Here is a 21,728-nt window from a genome sequence, read left to right as displayed (position 1 = left end):
GGTGCTGCAGAATCTTGCTCAGATCAAAGACAGCTCATGGGAAAAGTGACAAAATGCATGTTCCGGATGGGGCATCACTTTTTCCATTTCTGTTCCCACTCAGACTGCATTCTGTCATGATGTATTCATCAATTAAAACCTTCTCGCTGATTACAAGATTTAACAGCACCTCAGGTTTGTTTAATACATCCTCGTCAGTGATATGCCCCTTTGATCTATTACTTATAAATTCTGTGTCTGATACTGCCTCTATCACCAACACCTGGAGAAAGAGCGAGGCTCTGAAAGATTGTGATTTCAAATAAACCTGTAACCTGGTGTTGTGTGATTTCTGGCATTCTGTCAGGAATATGGTTTCACCCCAAAGTTATCGATGTGACAGGACAGGACAGAACAGCAGAGTGTCACCAGCTCCCGTCAGCACTTGTATCTAGAATCCCTACAGTGTGGGAGCAGGCCGTTCAGCCCATCGAGTCTGCACCAACTCTCCAAAGAGCATCCCACCCACACTGTGGGCAGTTTAGCATGGCCAATCCACCCTAACCTGCACGTCCTTGTACTTTGGGAGGAAACCAGAGCTCCCAGAGGAAACCCACGCAGACTCTGGAAGAACATGCAAACTCCACACAGACAGTCGTCCGAGGGCGGAATTGATGCTGTGAGACAGCCGTGCTAACCACTGAGCCATCATGCCGGATCTGATCAAAACAACAAAGTAGTGCTGGTCAAATAATGACAAGCAGCAGAAATCTGATGGAATAAAAGAAGCAAATTTAGACACAGCCTTTAAATAGAGAGAGAATTCACAGCGATGTGACACTGTGCCAAGAGGTGATTTTGTCCCCTATTTAGTTTCCTACAGCCAGGTTTGTTTCTCAGCCTCTCTTGCCTGTCTGATGGAACATTTCATTCTGCAGCTGGACCTTTGTTCTTTGTCCCTCAGTCTGTTCCTTGTATTGCTGAGGTCATGCTTTACACAGCAAACTGCCCCCAAGTTTGCCCCTTCAAGTCACTAAACACTTTCAGAATTCAGCTCTCAGCACACTTGACCTTCTTCATACGTGTGTATGGCAATAATAGACAAGGTGATATTGATAGTTATATTGAGACCACAAGAAATTGGAGTAGGATTAGGTCATTCAGCTCCTCAAGCTTCCTCTGCCATTCACTCAGATCATTGCTCATCAGACATTCATCATCAACTTTACTCACACCTTCCACACCAACCTCGAGCTCACCTGGACCATCTCTGATACCTCTCCTTCTTGGACCTCTGTGTTTCCATCTGTGGTGACCACCTCAAAACCGACATCTGTTTCAAGCCCACCGACTCCCACAGCTACCTAGACTGCATCTCTTCTCACCCACCTTCCTGCAAGGATGTGATCCCCTACTCCCAATTCCTTCACCTCCGCCGCGTCTGCCCCCAAGATGGAGCGTTTCACTTCCGAACATCCTGGATGTCCTCCTATTTCGAGGGCCATGACATCTACCCCCCCCCCCCCCTCCCCCCGTGGTCGAAACTGCCCTGAAACACATCTCTTGTGTTTCGCGCACCTCTGCCCTCACATCCCCTCCCCCCAACAAGAGCCAAGACAGAATCCCCCTGGTCCTCACGTATCACCGCATTAATCTCAGTATCCAACATGTCATTTCCCGCCACTTCTGCCACCTACAATCCAACCCGACGACCAAAGAGATATTTCCCTCCCCACCCTGCTTGCCTTTTGTAGGGACCGTTCTCTCCGCGACTTCCTCGTCTGCTCCATATCCCTCACTAGCCCTACTACCTTCCCCTGCAACCGTAGGAAGTTCTACACCTTCCCCCTCACTTCCACTCAAGGCACCAAACAAACCTTCCACATTAGATTCGGGTTCACCTACACATCCGCTCATCTGGTCTGTTGCATCCGCTGCTCCTGATGTCACCTCCTCTACATCAGTGAGACCAAGCGGAGGCTCGGAGACCGTTTGTGGAGCATCTGCACTCTGTACGCGACAAACGATAACACCTTCAGGTTTCTAAACCATTTTGGCTCCCCCTCCCATTCCTTGACGACATGCCCGTTCTGGGCCTCCTCCACTATTACAGTGACGGCATTCGGAAATTGGAGGAGCAGCACCTCATATTCCACCTCGGGACCCTGGAGCCGAATGGCCTAAACATGGAATTCACCAACTTTAAAATCGCCCCACTCCTGGCCTCATCCCATGACCAGCACCCCTCTTATCCCCGCCTCCTTGACCTGACACAACCAGTCCATCCTCTCTCCCACCTGTCCACCCCTCCCACCTCACTGACCAATCCACACCACAGCCTACCTGCATTCAGCTGTCACCATCCCACCTTCCTTCCCCCGCCCCACCCCTCCTCGCTCTTTTTTTTCTGAGCTCCCCTTCCACCAAACCCCCCCCACCCCACAATTTCTAAAGAAGGGCCCCGGCCCGAAACGTCAACATTCCTGTGTTTTTCCCTATTTAAGTAATGTTCTGATGTTTTGTTCCTCCACAGTGAGCAACTTGACATTTTCCTGCATTGCACTCCATTTGCTAACTTTTTATCCACTTAGTTAACCTATCAATATCTCTGCAAACTGTTTGTATCCCCCTTGTAACCTGCTTTACCACCCATTTTTCTGTGGTTCCAAATGTGGCTATTGTACATTGACTTTGCTAAAGTCATGAATATATATCGTAAACAGCAGTGATGATCCCAGCGCTGATCCGCTGTTGTTCTCAGAAGGAGCAATGGAGCTTTAAGGACAAGCCTTTTCATGCAGTGAGTGATTATCATTTGGAATGTACTATCTGAGATTGCGAGTGTGATGGAGCTAGCTCCATTTGAGGCTTTCAGAGAGAGAATTGAATTATGATTCAAAAAGGAAGAAGGTGCAGGCTTGCAGAGAAAAGGTGGGCCGACTGGCACTCAGTGAAGTGCCACTGCTGTGAGCCACCGCTCCTGTGCTGAAAGCATTCAGTAATCTGTTTGCTGACTGAGACGAGAGAGGTACTGGTTGAAAGAAGGTGATATGTCTGTCTGTTCTTTCCTACAGAGAGCTGCAATTACAGTAGCTTCCTGGACTCTGAACAAGGACAGAGGTTTGCTGGTGTCTTCAGTCATGTTCGCCTTCAGTATGTCATCAATGACCTGATATCTGCAAAAATTATTGAACGAGATATGATTATCCCTTCAAGTAAGTGAGCCCACGGTTGCCTTGAGTGCCATCAGGTCAATTCTTCGTGTTGGCCACATACACTGAGAATCCATTAAGAGTGTCCCTCTCTCTGGACCAGCAGGGTTTGCGTCACAATTCAGCTCGGCTGAGTGGTTGACGATTAGCAATGTATTTGAGGAGCCCCCAAGCCTATAACCATAGTGTTGCTGGCTCTGAGCTGCAGTGCAGCCCAGCCGCCTGTTCTGTACAACGATCCAAAAATCAGAATTCATCTTTGAGCATTTGGACAGATGACACTGATGTCATTTTGATCTTGCTGCCCTAAGCAGGGGACAACCCAAGTTTCAGCATTCAAAGACAAGTCGTGACTTTGCAAATGGAAATGTTCAATTGTTCCTTCCTTGCAGCAATCGATGTGTTATGTGACATGGTGTTAAATTGGCAGAGATCATGAAATTTCTCTGGTGAGATGTTCAGTTGTGTCATGTGTCCTGGCTTCACAGCAATGCTTCAGCATTTGAAAGGCCTTGGAAGGGGTCAGCTGGACTTGTGTGTGTGACATTACTTGCCTCGTCCCTTTTTCTCGCTGACGTTTTGACTGTGAACCTAACAGTGAGCTCTCTTTGCCAGGCTGGCTCTCGACAGTATACAGGCAACAGTGGTTTGCTATGCTCAGGACTGAACAGGACAACGACCTGGGGTAGGTGATCTCACTTGGTTTCTTTCCCCGAAATGGAGTTGAGGGTTGTCTTGTTTTTATGAAAGCTGAACCTCTGTCACAGTCTGAATGATGTGAGCTTCCAGGGTTTGGGAATATCCACTGTTGAAGGGAGACAGGACCTTGACAGCCAGACAGAGCTGAAGCATCTTAGAGTCTGAGCAGTGCAGGTCAGTCATCGGGGAGTTTCGGAAGATGGGGGTGAATCCAAGGTGATGTAAATCTTCGCAAAACTCGATAGTGTAGGCACCGGTGTCTCTTCCCAAAACCTTTGCTCCTGCACGGACTGACCAGCTGATAGCTCACTCACTGCTGAGCCTCAGTAACCAGGTATTCAGCGGCTTTGAGCCACCACAGCCAAAAGGCAGAAACTCAAAATTGGAGCAAGAATAGGCCATTCAGCCCTTCAAGCCTGCCCTGCCATTCAATCTGATCCATGCTGTTACATCCAACTCACTCTCCTGCTCCTGCTTTCTCTCCGTACCCTTTAGCCCCCTTTAACCTGGAGAACTGTATTTACCGGAGCAACACGGTAGCTCACTGGTTACTCCTGCTGCCTCATGGCACCAGACCCAGGTTCAATTCCAGCCTCTGGTAACTGTGCAGGTTCCACACAGGCGTTCTCACTGTGGCTGCGTGGGTTTCCTCCCACAGTCAGAAAATGTGCAGGTGAGGGTGGATTAGCCATGCTGAACTGTCCATAGAGTCCAAGGATGTGCAGGCTAGGTGGGTTAGCCATGGGAAATGCTGGGTTACAGGGATACGGTCAGAGAATGGGCTGCTCTTCGAAGGGTCATTGTGGACTTGATGGGCCAGATGGCCTGCTTCCACACTGTAGAGATTCTATGATTCTATCTCCTTGAAAACATAGAATAGCCACTCTCTGAGGTAGAGATGTCTACAGGATCCCCATTTTGTGTGAAAAGATGTTTCTCCTCAGCTGCCTAGCCATCAGAAGGATCCTTCCCATGTTTACTGTGTCTCGTCCTGTTAGAATCTATCAGTTTCTATGAGATCCCTCTCATTGCTCTAACTCCAGTCAATATAGTGCTGACTGATCCAATTGCTCTTCAAATGTCAGTCCTGCTGTTTCGGGAATCAGCCTGGTACACCTTTTGCTGCACTCCCTCCACAACCTGAACATTCTTCCTCAGAAAAGGAGACCAAAACTGCGCACAATATTTCCAGGTGTGATCTCACCACAGCCCAGTATAACAGCACCAACACATCCCTGCTCCTGTTCTCAAAACCCCTCGCAATAAAGGCCAACATACCATTTACCTTCTTTACTGCCTGCTGCACCTGTATGCTTATCTTCTGTGATTGGTGCACAAGGACACCCAGATCCCACTGCATCTCTCCCTTTCCCAGGCTGTCACCATTCAGCTTGTAATCTGCTTTCCTGTTTTTCTCCCAAACCAGATAACCTCACATTTGTCCACATTACACTTTGTCTGCCATGTATTTGCCCACTCACCCAGCCTGCCCAAATCATGCTGAAGTATCTGTGCATCCTCCTCACTGCTCATCCCAGCTTTGTGTCGTCTGTACATTGGGAGAGATTCGTCATCTAAATCTAGACCATGTAATGTGAGTAGCTCGGGTCCCAGCACTGATCCTTACAGCAACCCACCAGTCACTGCCTGCTACTTGGAAAATGATCCGTTTATTCCTGGTCTTTGTTTGCTGCCTGCCAGTCAGTTCTCAGTCCGTGTCCATACACGGCCTCCTATTCCATGAGCTTTAAAAACAAGTGGCCACGATGGGCCTGACACACCTGTGCACCTACACACCCAGACTTCTGAATCTCCAGACAGGGTAGGTCACACACCCAGGTACCCTCCGACTTCACAGGGAGTCTGGGTAATGACAGTGTGGTGGATGTGTACCCTGTGGTTTGTCTCAGTCTGAGAGGCTCCTGAGAGTAAAGACGAAACACTAGCCAAGAGTTAATAAAATGTGAGGCTGGATGAACACAGCAGGCCCAGCAGCATCTCAGGTGCACAAAAGCTGACGTTTCGGGCCTAGACCCTTCATCAGCTTTTGTGCTGCTGGGCCTGCTGTGTTCATCCAGCCTCACATTTTATTATCTCGGATTCTCCAGTATCTGCAGTTCCCATTATTACTAGTCAAGAGTTAGTCCGGACTTAGGTCACTCCTCAAGCATCTCAATTCAGGCCCCTCTGATGCCCATAATTGGTGCAGTGTTTTCTCCAGAGACTGATCAGAAGTCTTTGCAAAGCGACAGTACAACAGTACACAGTCTTCAGAGAGATGAGCCTCTGGATCCACTCATCCCTGTCCACATCCTGCTGTAACTCTGCCTTTGCCAGCTTCATCCTGTCAAAAGAAGAAAGAATTCAAAAGACTTGAATCTACCACCTTGAGATGCCCCAAAATGTATTTTGAAGTGTAGTCACTGTTCTCAGAGATGCTGCAGTCAATTCCCTCACAGCAGAATCCCACAAACATACCCAAAGAACTTGGCAGTATACGTCAGCGTTTAATTTCCTTTTGCCTACGAGAAGGTTATGTGTTTGAGTGATGGAGATAGAGGACAGACTCTTCTGTCTTCTCCACAGCACTGGCTTGGAATATTTCATACAGCACTTGGCTTAAGTATAAAAGATAGATTGCACTCCCCCAGCACTGACCCTCCGACGGCGCGGTGCTCCCTCGGTGGATACAGGAGTGTCCACTGGAATTTTTGCTTCACTGTCTTGGCTGATTGACGTTAAACAAGTTGAAAGAGATTTGAGCATGTAATTCTCTCTTTCCAGTCCAAAGGAAATCAACAAGGACCAGTTTGAAGTCTGCAGCATGCGGTGTGGAAGAAAACTGGCGAAAGATGGTGATGTAAGTACTGACAAAGTAGGAAAGAACTCTTTCTGATCAGATGTGGAAAACTATCAGGAGCTGGTTTTTATCTGCTAGCAGTGCTTTGTTGTATACATAAAATAACAATCCAAACCTGGGTAAACTATACTCCAGCCTCCTCCTATCTTCCCTTTCTCAGTTATTCAGCATCCCCTTCTCTTCCTAGCTCCCTCCTGTGTTTACCCAGCTTCGCCTTCAGTCCATACCCAATACTGCGTGAGGCACAGAGTTGCTCACCCTCAGCAGTCTTCAGGTGAACAGTTTTCTGCTCAAGTGCCTGTTGTATTTATCATTGGCTCAATTGCACTGTTGGCCTTCGGTTTTGTACACAGAGTTGTACAGTACAAACCAACTCATCCAAGCATCCAAAACTGACCTTGTCCCATTTGCCAGCATTTGGCCCATTTCCCTCTAAACCCTTCCTATTCATGTACCCATCCAGATGCCTTTTAAATGCTGTAATTGTACCAGCCCCCGCCACTTCCTCTGGCAGCTCATTCCATACACACACCACCCTCCGCAAGAAAAGGTTTCCCATCAGGTCCCTTTTAAACCTTTCCCCTCTCAGCTTAAACCTGTGCCGTCCAGTTTTGGACTCCCCAGCCCTGGGGAGAAGACGGGCTATTTACCCTAACCATGCCCCTCATGACTATAAACCTCGATGAGGTCACTCCTCAGCCTCCAACGCTCCAGGGAAAATAGCCCCAGCCTATTTCCCTATAGCTCAAACTCTCCCAACCCTGGCAGCATTGTTATAAATCTTTTTTGAACCTTTTCAACTTTCACATCTATAGCAGGGAGCCCAGAATTGAATGGTAAACATGAAAAGTGAAATGTTTGTGACAGGGTACATGTTTCACATTGTTTGCTTTCAGAAATGGTTTACTTTTGAAGGTCTCCAGACCTTTCTGAATGCGTTGTTCAAACAGCGTGCTGCAGGGATTTTTCCCAAACGATACTGCAGTCCCGATTTATTGTTTCGCGGGACCTGGGACTGCTGCTGACAGAATGTTGCTTCTCTTAAATGACTCGATGATCCTGTGCAAAGCTGCATCTTAAAATAGTCACCTAACCCCTTTCAGAGAAGACTGATTCCATTTGCGCTCATTAATCTCACTGCTAATGAATTGAATGATGGATTTATTCAGGCTAAATCATGTTTGACTGTGTTAATCCAGTTCCTGGATGAAGAGCCAGATTGTACCGATGAGGGAAATGCAGCTGCTGTTTGATTAAGGCCCACATAATAGACTTGTCAGCAAGATTGAAATGCATAGGAATTTACGGGATGCTGACTGCACAGAGATGCAATTGGCTTTGTGACAGAATGCACTGATTATTAAGCAGTTGTGTCTTAATTGGGAGGAAGTATTCTCCAGGGATCGCTGTGCAGAGCAGTGTTCTGTCTGAGACAATATGATTCATTCGGACCGAGACTGAGAGCAGTCTCCTGGTGCACTGGGCCATTTCCCTGCCTCGAAGCCAGAAGCTCTGTGTTGGACTCCTACACCAGGGCATGATGACTAGTGGAAGTGTGTCTGTAACGGGGCCACACAGGATTCAGGACTAACCCGCACGTCCAGCGACATCCCGTGAGGACGGGAGAGATTCCCGGTCATTGGTATGGATGGGAAAATCATTGCGGTCTCTGCTGTTGTGACCCAGAGCCCCACCTGCTCGCTGCTGCCACAGCAACTCAGGCCCCACACTGGCACAGTTGTGATATCGTTTGCACATTTTAAGGTGCGAGATTGACTGAAATGGAAACAGGGATGGAGGATAGCCGTTACATGGAACGATGAGAAGAGCTGGTGTCTGTCTCCTTGGGAGCAAAGAGCATTTCCCCTGCCCCTCCGTGACACAGCGGTCAGTAAAGGTCATCTGCTCCAACCTCTTTGGGGGGCTGCTGACAAATTTCTGATCGGGGTGGACCCTGCTGACACTAGCTGAAATTGCAGGAGAAACTCAGCAGTTCTGAAGAAGGATCCCTGGACTTGGGGCATTAACTTTGTTTCTTTGTGTCACAGATGCTGCCAGATCTGCTGGGTTTCTCCAGTAATTTTCTGTTCTTTGTTTCATGTTCACTGTGATCACCTTCACTCCCTGCAAAGTCAGAACGAATGAGGAGGGTTCGTGTTGAGAGGTTCCAATGTCATTTGCAGCCGGGGTGCTACTTTGGCAGTATCTGACAGCTGGCTCTGCACGTGTGTGCAGACTGGTTTGTGTAAAGTTGTGACAAATCCTCACTCGTCATTCCCCTGGTGCCTGGTGAGCTGTACCTGCAGAGGCTGGATTGACTGCTCAGCAAGTGAGATTTTACAGGAGTCATTGCAGGCCTTCAGGAAACGTAGTGGGGGGAAGCGGTGCCACACAGGGGGTGGTTCTCAGCTCCTGAACTTCCTGTTTTTATTTCACAACCTCACCAAAACTGTCAAGCAAGTTCTGTCCCTCTGGCTTGTTGTGAAATTAAAGTTTCCAGTCTCTGTTCCCGATTGGGAACATGGTACTCAAATGTTGGACCTGACAGCCACTCCTTCCTGGGCCTCACTTGGCTTTGAACCCGCTTCAGAAAAGGACTGTTTTGCCCAGTGAAACCCTGAGCCTTGATGGATCCCACTGGGGTGTCCAAAGGGAGATGTTGACACGCCCCACGCCCCCCCCCTCCCCACCAATTGCTGTTGGTGTCTTTAGTTCCTGTCACTTCAGATCGAGTGTGAGAACTTCCTCACGCACATGGGCTTGCTGTCTGTCGCTTTCCTTGGCAGCAGCTGTTCCAGAACAGCGGTGAGGACGTGTCTGATCTGAGGGATTTGAAACTCCACTGTCTCACCGGGAGGCGGGTTTCCAGAGTTAGTCAGGTTTGGGGCAGAGATTTACTCAGGGGAGGACCTTGCTGGTTTTGACGCGGACATGACAGCGAGGCCATCGAGCTGAGCTGTGCTGAGCTGTTCGCAGTCTCCTGTTCTCTCTCCCAAAGAGTCTGGACATATCTGATGTGTTGGCGCATGACTTTGCTCATTATCCCACATTGGGGGCTTTTTCAGGTGGGTATGGTTTTAGATTCCATTCAAATTGACCGTGCCCTCGCTGAATGTTACTTTGATGTTTGGGAATTGTCAGCGGCCAGATGAGGGGGTTTGATGAACTCGTTGGGGAGTAATTGGCCACGATATCAGGCTCATCATTAGCCTGGGCTGCTATAGCTTATTCCCAGTCGGAATTCCCAGTTGAAAGTCACCCCACTGAGGAGAAGAGCTGTCGGCTCACCCGAATGTGCAAGTGTTGAGGATATTCTGAAGGTAACAAATTGGTGATTGGACAGAAGGAGAACGCTACTCGCTCCTTCACTTTGAGATGCCCAAAGCTGCAAAGCCAAGTCTCCAAAGTGAAATTCAGGCTTTGTAGACTCGTGTGGTAACAATTCGAAAGGTGTACTCAGATCTTAAAGTTGGGCTGTTGGCCAAAAATCAGAAACAGGATTAACCTCGAAGCTGATAACAAACTGACCTGTTTATTCTCATCAGTTATCTTTCGCTTATTAGAATGGTTTCATTTCTATTCCAGATTGTGTTCGCAAACCCTGACTTTCTTTTTGCCAAAAAAAGTCATCATTTTGTTCACGACTTTTGGATGGACTTTGAAGATTTTTGTCCTGCAACTCCACTTATTTGATGGAATCCTTTTGGTGGGACATTGTGGTGAAAGATTTGAAACTCTCTTCCCGCCCCTGCAGCGTATTGGAGAGGCTCAGCACCCACGGGGAAGAAAGATTCACCCAGGGTTTAAACTGATCTCCCTGGCCCTCCCCAAATCCTGAATCTCGGAACATCTCAGATTGTGGACATGGTCAGTTTTTGGCATATTGTTCCAGTCTGGATGCAGCCACCCACTCAGTCAGCAGGAGGCGGTCCTGAGTGCACACCCAGGTCCTTGAGACGGAGTTTCAGGCTCTGCGCTCTCCTCAGGATCGTTTCCAGGCTCATCCAGCAGGTTGGGCCTAAAGTGGCCCACCCAGAGTCTGAGTCACCTCAAACACTGTCCTTTTGTCAATAGTCTGCCGTTATATTTGTGCATGAAATCCAGGTCAGCCTCACAAAGTCTCTACGCTATGCAGACACCCCCACCCCACCCAGTGGGGAATCTGCACATTGTGGCCCCCTCCGAGTCTCCATGCTGTACGCCCTCATCCCTGTCAAGGTAACAACTCCACACTGGGCTATTTATCAGCGGTCATGATGTGGCAGAAATTCCTGATGCTTTGTCTCTTCCCTCTCCCCAGTACTGCTGGCGATGGACCGGTTTCAGCTTTGGCTTTGACCTGCTGGTGACGTACACAAATCGATTCATCATTTTCAAGAGGAACAGCCTGAGCCAGCCGTGCAATGGGACGGTGAGCCTCCTCCCTCGCAGGAATATCGCCTTTCGGTAGGAGCTACCTTTTCCTGCTGGGTGTGGGTTCTTCCTTTCCCTTCCCCCAGCACACTGTGAGACTATAGCCAAGAAAGGCAGGTGCATTGGGTTTGGGGAATGATGGGAACACGGACAGCAGATTGCAGGATTCCGCAGTCAGTCTGTGCAAAGGCTGCTTGCTGGCTGGGATGTGAAATGGGTTGTGTTCAGAGTAAGGCCTGTTGAAGATGGAATCAGACAGAGTAACCAGCAGGCGTGAGAAAGACTGGCACAGTGCTGAGAATCAAATACAAGGCCCCTCAAACCTTAAATCTCTCAAACCTTCCATCCTTTGGGTGATAGGAGACACTGGAAAGGCTCAGTTTTTGAGCCCCTGTGTTCAAATGTTCAGCAACCCCAACCTCTTTTGTTATGACTTTGTTTTGGTCCTTGCTCTGCTGAAAAGGTGCAGCAACATGTCAAATAGCTATTCCCCACTGATGGTGGGTCAATTCACATCTCCATTTGAAACCGTACTGTACACCTTCCAGATTCATGGATTCTATCATTCTGTCACTGATGCCCCACTGTTCTCCACACAGGGGTCACCTTTCTTCAAGCCCCCTCCCTGCTGCCCACACAGAATCTCTCCTTGTGGTGCCTACAGACTGGATGCAAGAGTGAGTTCCCAGCCGTGCACATTCAGTTCTCACTCGTTCGGTTCTGGTCATTTGTAAATAGCAACTGAGGACAGTCCCCCGGCAGGAGTCGAACCCGTGGCTGGAAACTTGATGACAAATTACTCAACTAACTGGAAGTGTGGGTGGGGTGGATGAAGCCACCTCCAGTCCCTTCGAGGTCTCTGAGAGAAATTCCGTTTCCTTCCTTAAACAGCCTTGCAAGACTTTTCACTCCCTACAGATTTGTGCTGTCAATGATGCAATGGTGTCCCGAGGTGTCACTTCCAGCTTGATCAGTTCTGGAGAGTAGGCATGTGATAGGCAATCTTCACTGCTGTGTTGAAGATTGCAGAGTCACTGTCATTAAAAGTCCACAAAGGGAAGCGAGGGACGATAATGCTGCTTCATTGGGTAGTCGCCGTGGGAATCCCTCCGTCCAATCAGAGGTGGCAGCTCAGGCCTGTCTGAATCTTCAGGGGATCATAGAATCCCTACAGTATGGAAGCAGTCCATTCGGCCCAAGAAGCCCACACCACCCCTCTGAAGAGCATCCCACTCAGACCCATTCCCCAACCCCTGCATTTCCCATATCTAACCTAAACATCTCTGGGCATTAAGGGGAAATTTAGCATGGCCGATCCACCCAAACTGGCACATCTTTGGACTGTGGGAGGAAACCGGAGCACCCAGAGGAGACCCACGCAGACACGGGGAGAATGTGCAAACTCCACACAGACAGTCGCCCGAGGGTGGAATTGAACCCGGGCCCCTGGCACTGTGAGGCTGCAGTGCTAACCACTGAGCCACCGTGCCACCCCTCAAAACATAAAGTTCATCCTCTGCACAGTTCCCACCTGAGTTACACGGGGTGAACACAGTATTACTCAGAGATTATGGCAGAAATATTTGGACCGATGCTCCACAAGCAGTGACCTCCGTGTGTGCACCTTCTGAACAGACAGCTGCGTACCCCAATAAAGTGGTCCCCTCCCCTTTACCCATTGTGTACGGGCATCACTGTCTGGGCCAGCATTTATTGCTCATCTTTGAGTGACCTTAATCCACTGTTCGAGTAAACAGTAACAAAGAAAACAGTGAGGGGTCAGTCACATTGCTCTGGGCCTGCAGTCACAAGTGGACCAGACTGGGTGAGAACAACCAGGCTTCCTTTCCTGAAGCTATCTAAATTCGATGGGCTATCATAACAATTTAATGGCCGCAGCTTCACCATGACAGATTTTGTGTTCCAGTTTGAGATGACAATGCTGAGTGAAATGCCCCAGCTGCCGGAATGGGATTTGAACTTGAGCCTCAGCTTTGAGAATTGAGCTTTCAGAATCACCTGCCCAGAGGCACCAACGCTGTGTTACTATTCAGGAGGGGACGCTGAGCAAGGAACGAAATTGGCAGCCGGACTGAAATCCAACAAAGGTGTTCCTGAAAAACTGTAACAAGGAGAGGGTGGGATTTTAATCTCAATGCTGAACAACTCCACAGGCTTGTAAAGTCAAATACCTGTGTGATCCAGGCGTCAGGCCCTTCAACCAAGTCAGTGTCCTCAACAGGAACTCGCAGGGTGATTCTGACGTTTAGTGGCAGTCACTGTGTGTGTGTGTGTGTGTGTGTGTGTGTTGTGCGCGCACGCGCATTCAGAGTCACAATATTTGAGTGCGTAGGCTAGTGTCAGTCACAGACACCATGGCACACTCACGACGTTGAGGAATTTTCTGCGTGTATTTCTCTTGCATCAGCTGGTTTGCACTGTATGAGGAAAGAATCTCTCCCCATCCTCTGTCACTGTACATCACATCGACAGCTCCCATAGCAATTTCTTAATCCCTTCAAATCCCATTCTCACCAACCACAGATAAACTGCTGTTGCCTAACAGGGACATCAAACCTTTGTTTTATGAACAGCAAGTCAAAGTTAAAAATAAATTCTCATCCCTGTTTTCATGTGACAACCCTGCTTCAGCCCTCTCTCTACCTCTGTTCCCTCTTCTCGCCCCTCCTTGTTAATATTCACAATTCCATTGCTCCATTGGCAGTAGCTGTGCCTTCAGCTCCCTGCACCCCAGCTCTGGAATTCCCTGCCTAAAACTCATGTACTTGGAGCAAGCTGCACTTTAAAACATACCTCTCCAAACAAACTCTCTTGCTTTTTTTTCCCCAACTTGGCACGGTGTGAATTTCGACTTGTTATACACCATGCAGTTCAAACCCTTGAACCTGTCCTATTATTCACAAGGAACTTTACTCCACCTTCACTCCAGCTCCACTCCATTTTAACTCCGCCTTGATCCTAGTTCCTTGACCTGCAGAAATCCTGATGTCAGATTTGAAACGATCAATTGAAGAGTTTGTTGCCTTCGTAAAAACCAAAAGAACTGCGGGTGCTGTGAATCAGGAACAAAAACTGAAGTTGCTGGAAAAGCTCAGCAGGTCGGTCAGCATCCGTGAAGAGAAATCAGAGTTAACGTTTCGGGTCCAGTGACTGTTCCTCAATGCTCGCTCTGATTTCTGCTCACAGATGTTGCCAGACCTGCTGAGCTCTTCCAGCAATTTCTGTTTTTGTTTGTTGGCCTCAACCTGACCGTGTTTCTTTGGGCTGATGATTATCAGTTGAATCTCAATGACCTGGTTCATGAAGGAAAGCAAGTGATTCTGCCCTGGAATTGCTGAAGCGATTTATTGCAGTGTCCTTTTCAAAAAGGATCCATTCTGCAGTCGGCAGCGAGTAGACCCGCAAGCCAAGAGGGTCTGTTGTCTCCATTGCAACTTTTATCAAAAATGTTACACAGTGATGATTGAACTTGCTGCTTATTGAGAAGTGAACAGTGAAGCAGGAGGATCTGATCAGTCAGTCTCTGATATTTAATGAGAGTCCTGAGAGTGTGGAGCTTGTTGGCGTTTTATTTAGTGCTGCCTACTTTAGTTCAGTCATTTTGGTCCCTGCGGATACTGCATGACATTGAGTTTCCACTCAAATGTGGCCTTGATAAAATTGCTGTGAAATCTGTCTAATTGTTGTCTTTGAGACGTGTATTGTGAGGCAGGGAGAGAATTGTGCAAAGGTTGGTGATCAGGAACAGCAGCAGTCACGTGATATCAATCTGTCACGATGAATCCCAAACTGTTCACTTGTGTCGGCGACACCTGGGTTGTGTCTGTCTTTGTGATGCCTCAATATCCAATTTGCTGGGTTGGTGCTTTTAACAGATGCGTTTGCAGCTTCTCCATCAATGTGAAAGACGCCCAAGAGGAGCTGAGTGAGGAGAAATTAAAGAGGAGGCCTTTGGACCCTTTCTCCCTATGCTGTCTCGTTACCAGAGTGTTCTGCAGCCATCCTGATGTATCTCAGCATCTACTTCCATTTGAAACAGTAGCCCCTTGCCTTAACAACCATGGTGTAAAAGCATTCCATATTCTCTCACGTCCCTGTTTGTCAGGGCTTCTCTTTTTGTCTTTATCTGCGACTTGCATTGTCCTCAGTTGATAAGCCCCTTCGCTGACAGCACATGGTGACAAAGGTCCAGCCGAGTTTTCTCTGAGTCCTTTGTTGAGTGTAAAAACTCGATCAATTACCTCACAACCTTCTCTCTTCCCAAGGCTATCGCCCCCACTTTGCAGGTATTTCTCACTACCCTCGACCGTGAATATCTTTCCCAGTGTGAGCAGTGTAGTATTCTATAGGTCTCCCCAGTGTCTGTCAAAACCTCAACACCACTTGCATCATTGCATCTCAGTGCTCACACAGTGATAATTGCTGTGTTACTTGGGACATTTCACTCCTGATGTTATCGTGACATAAATTCTCATGAAGATTGAAAGATTTCTATCGCCAGGCTGCATTGCAGCTTCATGGGTCAGTGCAGTGCAGGAAGCCATTCGGCCCCTAAGCCTGTACTAGCTGTCTTGAGCTGTCCCTGTTAGATTCACTCACCATCCCTTGCCCCTTGCCCTTGCTCCATGTTTCTGCCTTGTTACTCAGCTAAGTGATTGTCCATTTCGTTGATGTCTGAATCAGTGTCTGAATCCAGAACTTCGCTACCCTCTGGGTTTAACTCACATTACTGCCCCTTGTACCGATAATCTGAGATTATAGCCCCTGATTTGCTGGCCCTGAGGTTGGTGGAAATGCTTAGTGATTGTGATTCTCCGGTTGTACAGAGTGACAATGGGGAGCTGGGAACCGTGTTTGTACTGAGCTGGGGGAGGGACCGTGTCCCCTGGGTGTGGACTGACTGCCCACAACACCAGTCGGGGGCCATCATTTCTCCAGAGAAGCTGGGAAGACCAGGATTGTGTGTGCTAGTCGGTGGGTGGGGTCACAGCTGGAAAACGCTCCAAGGAGGAAGCTATCCAGAGGGGTGGATCCTGAGCATACTTGTGTGTATGTGTGTCTCTTTGTGTGTGTCTCTTTGTTTTTGTGTGTGTGTGTGTGTGTGTCTCTTTGTGTGTGTGTGTGTTTGTGTGTCTCTGTTTGTTTGTGTGTCTGTCTCTATTTATCTGTGTGTTTGTGTGTGTATCTGTTGGTGTGTGTGTGCGTCTGGGTGTATGTATATGTGTCTCTGTGTGTCTATGTGAGTGTGTGTGTGTCTCTTTGTGTGTGTGTGTGTGTGTGTGTGTGTGTGTGTCTGGGTGTAGGTATGTATGTCTCTGTGTGTCTATGTGAGTGTGTGTCTGCCTGTTTGTGTGTGTGTGTGTGTCTGTCTGTCTATGTCTGTATTTACCTGTTTGCCTGAGTGTGTGTGTATGTGTCTCTGTTTGTGTGTGTGTGTGTGTGTGTGTGTGTCTGTCTCTCTCTGTATTTATCTGTGTAACTGTTTGTGTGTGTGTCTCTGTTTGTATCTGTGTGTGTCTGGGTGTATGTATGTATGCTTTTGTGTGTCTATGTGAGTGTGTGTGTGTGTCTGTGTGTATTTATGTATGTGTGTGTGTCTGTATGTCTCTCTCTGTGTATGTGTTACCACTGTGTGGTAAACCACAGATCTCTCCCTCCTCCACCCATTTCCATACGCTGTCCTCTCTGACCAGGTCCTGCCACTGAGGGTACAAATGGTGAACCAAGCATCCACAATTGAGGCAAGTACCGCTTGCAGAGTGTTTCTCTGTGCCAGCTGGGCTGGTCTTGGCTTTCTTGTTTGGTTCACCTCCAGTGTGATTTGTGCAAACGCTTGGACTGGAACACCAAGCAGATGATGACAGGCTGTTTGGAGTCTCCATTACTGCCTTCCATCAGTGTTAACTTAGCCTCTGGCCTTACTTGGTTGAGCGCATGGTCACTGCAGTCTTGAGACTGTCTGCAAACACTGAAGGAACTTGTCAGAATGACACTGTAAGAATATGTCTCAAGGCATAGCTGCTCCTCTGAAGTGGAGCAGTGAATCAGGAAGACAGGGAGAATTGCAATTCTGTTCAGTGTTCCGGACAAGGTGGAGAATGGAGAAGGAAGTATTTCTTGGGTCAGTGGTCTTTTCATCTAATCTGTCTCAATGCTGTCCATTGCAGGTTAAGACTGGCATCTTTTGACAGCAGTGGGAAAGTGATCTGTAGCCGGTCAATGGGTTACCAGGTCCTATCACTGGAAAAAGACCAGGTACATTCACGTGAAGTCCCAGGGTGGAGGGGGGATTGTAATTGCTGTACTCATGCCGTTGGGAGGGCGACCAGTCCTAGCTTTCAATACAATGTCCCATTGGGCCTTGACAATTTCCTCAAAGTCATTTGAATATCTGCATTTGTTCTCATGCCTTTTTGGATAACCTTGAAACCAGTGCGATCCGATGGGAACAACGCAATAACAAAATGCCCTCAAGGCAAAGTGCTCGAGTGCGTTGTGAAAGGTGTCATCACAGAGCGCTTGGAAGATAGTGACAGGGTCAGACCGAGTCAGAGTGGATTTATGAAGGGGAGTCATCCGTGACGAGTCTGCTGGAATATTTCTGAGTGTGGGCTAATAGAGAGGGTAAAAGGGAGCGAGAGAATGTGTTTTATTTGGACTTTCAGAAGGGTTTTAATAAGGTCCCACGTGAGAGATTGGCACATAAAATTAAAGGACATGGAATTGTAGTAGTGTGTTTAGGTGGATAGAAACAAAGGGTAAGAAATACTTGGGTCCTCTTCACATGGTGAGCAGTGACTCCTGAGGTGCCAGAAGGATCAGTGCTAGCTAGTCACGACATAAGCTAATGATTTAGACAAGGGAATTAGATTTGCAGAGGACACAAAACTGGGTGGGAGGGTGAGCCGTGAGGAGGAAGCTGAGATGTTCCAGTGTGATTTGGATGCTCTGTACGAGTGGACCATTGCACGGCAGATGCACCTTAAATGTGGATAAAGGTGAGGTTGTTCACTTTGGTAGCAAAAGCAGGAAGACAAGCTGTTACCTGAATGGCAATAAATTGGGAGCAGGACAATGCATTGTCCCTGTCTACCAGTCACGGAAAGGTGAGCATACAGGTGCGGTCAGTGGGAAAGAAGGCAAATGATACGCTGGTGTCGATAATGTGAGAATTTGAGTACAGGAGCAGGGCTGCCCTGCCACTGTTGTTATAGGCATTGGTGCAACACGATGTGGAAAACTGTTAGCTGTTTTGGTCTCCTTACCTGAGGGAGTACAGCGATGGTTCACCAGACTGTTAACTGGGACCACCAGACTGATGAATGAAGAGAGGCGGGATAGCTGAGGCTTGCATTCGCTGGAGTTTAGATGGAAGAAGGAGGATCTCGGAGTCTCTGAGAAAATTTGAGCAGGATGCTGGAAGGATGTTTCTGATGGCCAGGGAGTCCCGATCCAGGGGTCGCAGTCCAAAGAAAAAGCCATTTAGCACTGAAAGGAGGAGGGAATTCCCCCCCCCCTCCACCCCCAATCAGGGAGTGGTGAGCCCATGGAATTCTCTACCACAGGAGAATGTTGAGGCTGAAATTTTGAAGGAAATTGTAGATACAGTTCTTGGCGACAGGAGCCTGAGTTGTTTGATCAGCCATGGATGAGCAGAGCAGGCTCAAGGGGCTGAATGGCCCACTACGCCTTCTACATTTTCTGTGTTTCCCAATTCATCCCATAACCAGCTGACTGAACCCATCATATCCCAACACAATCTCATCTGGTTTTACAAGTCATGGCATGGCCTCCCAATTATTCTCGATCCTGAATTCCTGCCTCATGGTATGATCGCACTGATCCCATGCTGACAGAGCTGAGGGGGTTGTGTTTTCAGACTGTGAGGTGGAGGGTTTGTTCGAGTGGTAGATTTTGAGAGTGAAGTGTGTTTCCCTCGTTCCAGTGCTCTGCTGACATTGGTTTCTGTTTGGCTGCAGGAACAGATGGTGTTGAACCTGGACAGCAGGCTCCTGATGTTCCCGCTCTACATCTGCTGCAATTTCCTTTATACATCAACAGAGCCAAAACCTGACGTTGACGAGCAGCCAGAACCCAGTGAGGACTGAGAGAGGGAGCTCCCGCTTCGGAATCTCTCTGTGTGAGTGTGTCTCCAGGAACGCCGGAACGGAACTGACTGGGAACAGCTCCCCTTTCGTTCACGCTGGTCAGAAGGGGAGAGACACAAGGATCAGCTGGGGCTTCCCCTTTGCTGTCTATGCAGCATTTCTTTACGATGCAGTATGTATTCCAGATGTCTGATGTATAGTGATCAGGCTCAACGGAGAAGGGCATGAAAGCTGGAAGAACCCTCCAAGCCAAGCTGCCCTTGCCTTGCCGTCTCCAAGCTGCCAACCACACACTCAATTAAACAGCAATAACATTTGTCTTCGATGTGCTCTGTGCCTTGTGTGTGCACCCTTTCTTTATCAGCTGGCACAGCAACTTGGAGCTATCATTCCCTCCCTGTTTGACAAATGCCACTTACTTCAGGGACTTGTGTACGGGGTCCCCTCTGCTTCTTGGCCCCGATTTAACCAAAGGGAGTTCAGGGACCATGGTGTGAACATTTGCCAGATCACAAGGCCAGGAAAGTGAAGCTGACCTCTGCAGACCCTGCCGGTCACCCCAGCAGCAGCGGAGACACAGCAGGGGATGCTGTGTCAGACGCTCAGTTTTGTCCATCTCCACCCCCACCGACCCAGGAGCGTGGCAGTGACCCAGGGACCTAATCTACATGGCTCGGGCGGTATCGGTCTGGCCAAAGCAGAGCTGGGCTCACCTTGCACATCCTTCCACATCGAAGTCAGGAGCAGAGAAGCTGCATGAGATGCTGCCTTCCCTCAATGCCCTGCAGAATGCAAGTTCCACTGAATCATTAGGACATTGTTTAAAACAGCACAGCATTCCTCTGAGGGGGGGGGGCGGGGGGTGTACACCACCCTATAGATCAGCAATACAAGTCTTGTTTTTACATTGAGAAAGCTATCTATCCATCATAGCATTGCCCAGTCCTCCTCAGTGATAAGTAAGAATCTCACTTTGTTCATCTCGCTGTGTTAACAGCTGTGTCACGTTCGAATATGTTCTTCCTGATGCAATGCAGGCACAGTGTGGAGGAAGTGAAGGGGATGCCTGATTGTGTACCTTGATGCTGCTTACTTTACTTTGAAGTATTGAATAATTCCAAGGTGGGTGGGTGTGTGTGTGTGTGTGTGTGTGTGTGTGTGTGTGTGTGTGTGTCAGTGTGTCAGATGCGTTGTTTTCTGTAATTATTAAACACGGAATACTGTTCACAGTTTTTTTTTCTGATTTATCACAATGACTCCGGGAGAGTACGGAACTGTTTCCGGGAATTGACTGCGAGGGGAGACAATACGGCTTCAGGTTGGTCAACATCTGGACATTGTAGTCTGAACCCCCTGTGACTCAGAGTTGGGACATTCAGTTTGGGGTCTGGAGGAACACAGTACTGATCCCTCCTGTGATATCCCTGACAGCTGCAAACCTCCCAACAGTTAACACCAATATTCTCTACAAATCTTAATCTCCCCCCCCACCCCACAACCTTCATTCACCCTTCCTGTGGTTGGTTATAATGATGTTATTTTGAGGAGTATCCTTTATCCTGAGGATGCTTTTCTCTCAGACCCAAATGGATTTATGTTTTAAAAGGAGCCAGGCCTTCTCGAGTTAGCAGAAGTTACTCATTGAGGAGGGAATAACAACGCAAAACACACATAGAAGAGGTAAGTCTGAGAAAGGTGAGACTTACAAAACAACATACAAATCAGTCTCTGAGGTCCTTAAAGCATAGACCAATGGACTTACACCAACATGCTGCATGGTAACAGTGATACACATTTTGCTCAGTGAGTAATTTAATTTTGAACGTATCTACAGGTCAGCTGAGTGGCCAGCATCCTTTTTCCATTCACTTGGAGCAAGAGACTGTTTTTTCACTTTTTACCTGTAGTGCAGGAATGTTTCATGTCTAAACTCAAGTGGTCCCCATTGCATACAAAAGGCTTAACACACATGGAGGAGGGTTCAAAGTGGCTTCGTACAAATAACAGCCCAGCTCGTTTTCACTAGCGTGTCTCCCTGTGAGAGGCAGCTGCTCGAAGGTCCCGTGGTAGGAGCAGGTGTGACTGAAGTAGCTAAGGAGGGGCAAGGAAGGAATGAGCAAAGGCTTGGTGGATGGGGCAGCTTTTCACAAGCATCTTTCAAGAAGCCAGGAAGAAGTTTCGGGCCCCAGCCACCAAACATACTGCGGAGAATGATGGAGTGATTACAATGGGGATGTGAATCTGTTCAGCTTCAAACTGGCGAAGTGACTTGCATAGAAATTACTGAGAGAAGGAACAGCCCCAAGTCAGGCTGAAGGTCGACACAGCTCTGCTTCGCAACCTTAGAAATTAATTTCTGACCTTTCACATTGCCTAAAGTTCCATCCCATCCTGCTTATTCACAGCAGAGAGCTGGATAACTTCAGGTCCTGTTTG

The 21,728-nt window shown here is 48.2% G+C and overlaps 1 protein-coding gene across 3 annotated transcripts in view; it reads left to right on the top strand.

Moving 5' to 3' along the window:
- The window catches only part of gmcl1 (germ cell-less, spermatogenesis associated), a 51,705-nt gene extending 31,200 nt beyond the window's left edge, over positions 1–20,505 (top strand). The window contains exons 7-12 of one of the 3 annotated variants that reach the window (XR_009444684.1): positions 3,054–3,194; positions 3,807–3,876; positions 6,675–6,750; positions 11,051–11,161; positions 17,352–17,439; positions 19,164–19,276. Coding sequence is in view for 2 of the 3 variants with exons in the window: in XM_059644054.1 (XP_059500037.1) it covers positions 3,054–3,194; positions 3,807–3,876; positions 6,675–6,750; positions 11,051–11,196; positions 17,352–17,439; positions 19,164–19,292 (650 nt within the window). In the remaining variant the exon portion in view is untranslated. Of the gene's footprint in view, positions 1–3,053; positions 3,195–3,806; positions 3,877–6,674; positions 6,751–11,050; positions 11,197–17,351; positions 17,440–19,163 lie in introns of all 3 variants that reach the window. The other 2 variants (XM_059644054.1, XM_059644055.1) reach the window with 2 other exon arrangements.
- Positions 20,506–21,728: the final 1,223 nt, after the last annotated feature.

Source organism: Stegostoma tigrinum, unplaced genomic scaffold (genome assembly GCF_030684315.1).
Source record: "Stegostoma tigrinum isolate sSteTig4 unplaced genomic scaffold, sSteTig4.hap1 scaffold_472, whole genome shotgun sequence".
NCBI lineage: Eukaryota > Metazoa > Chordata > Chondrichthyes > Orectolobiformes > Stegostomatidae > Stegostoma > Stegostoma tigrinum.
The sequence above is the reverse complement of the archived record's forward strand: the minus strand, read 5'-3'. Positions and strand labels throughout refer to the sequence as shown.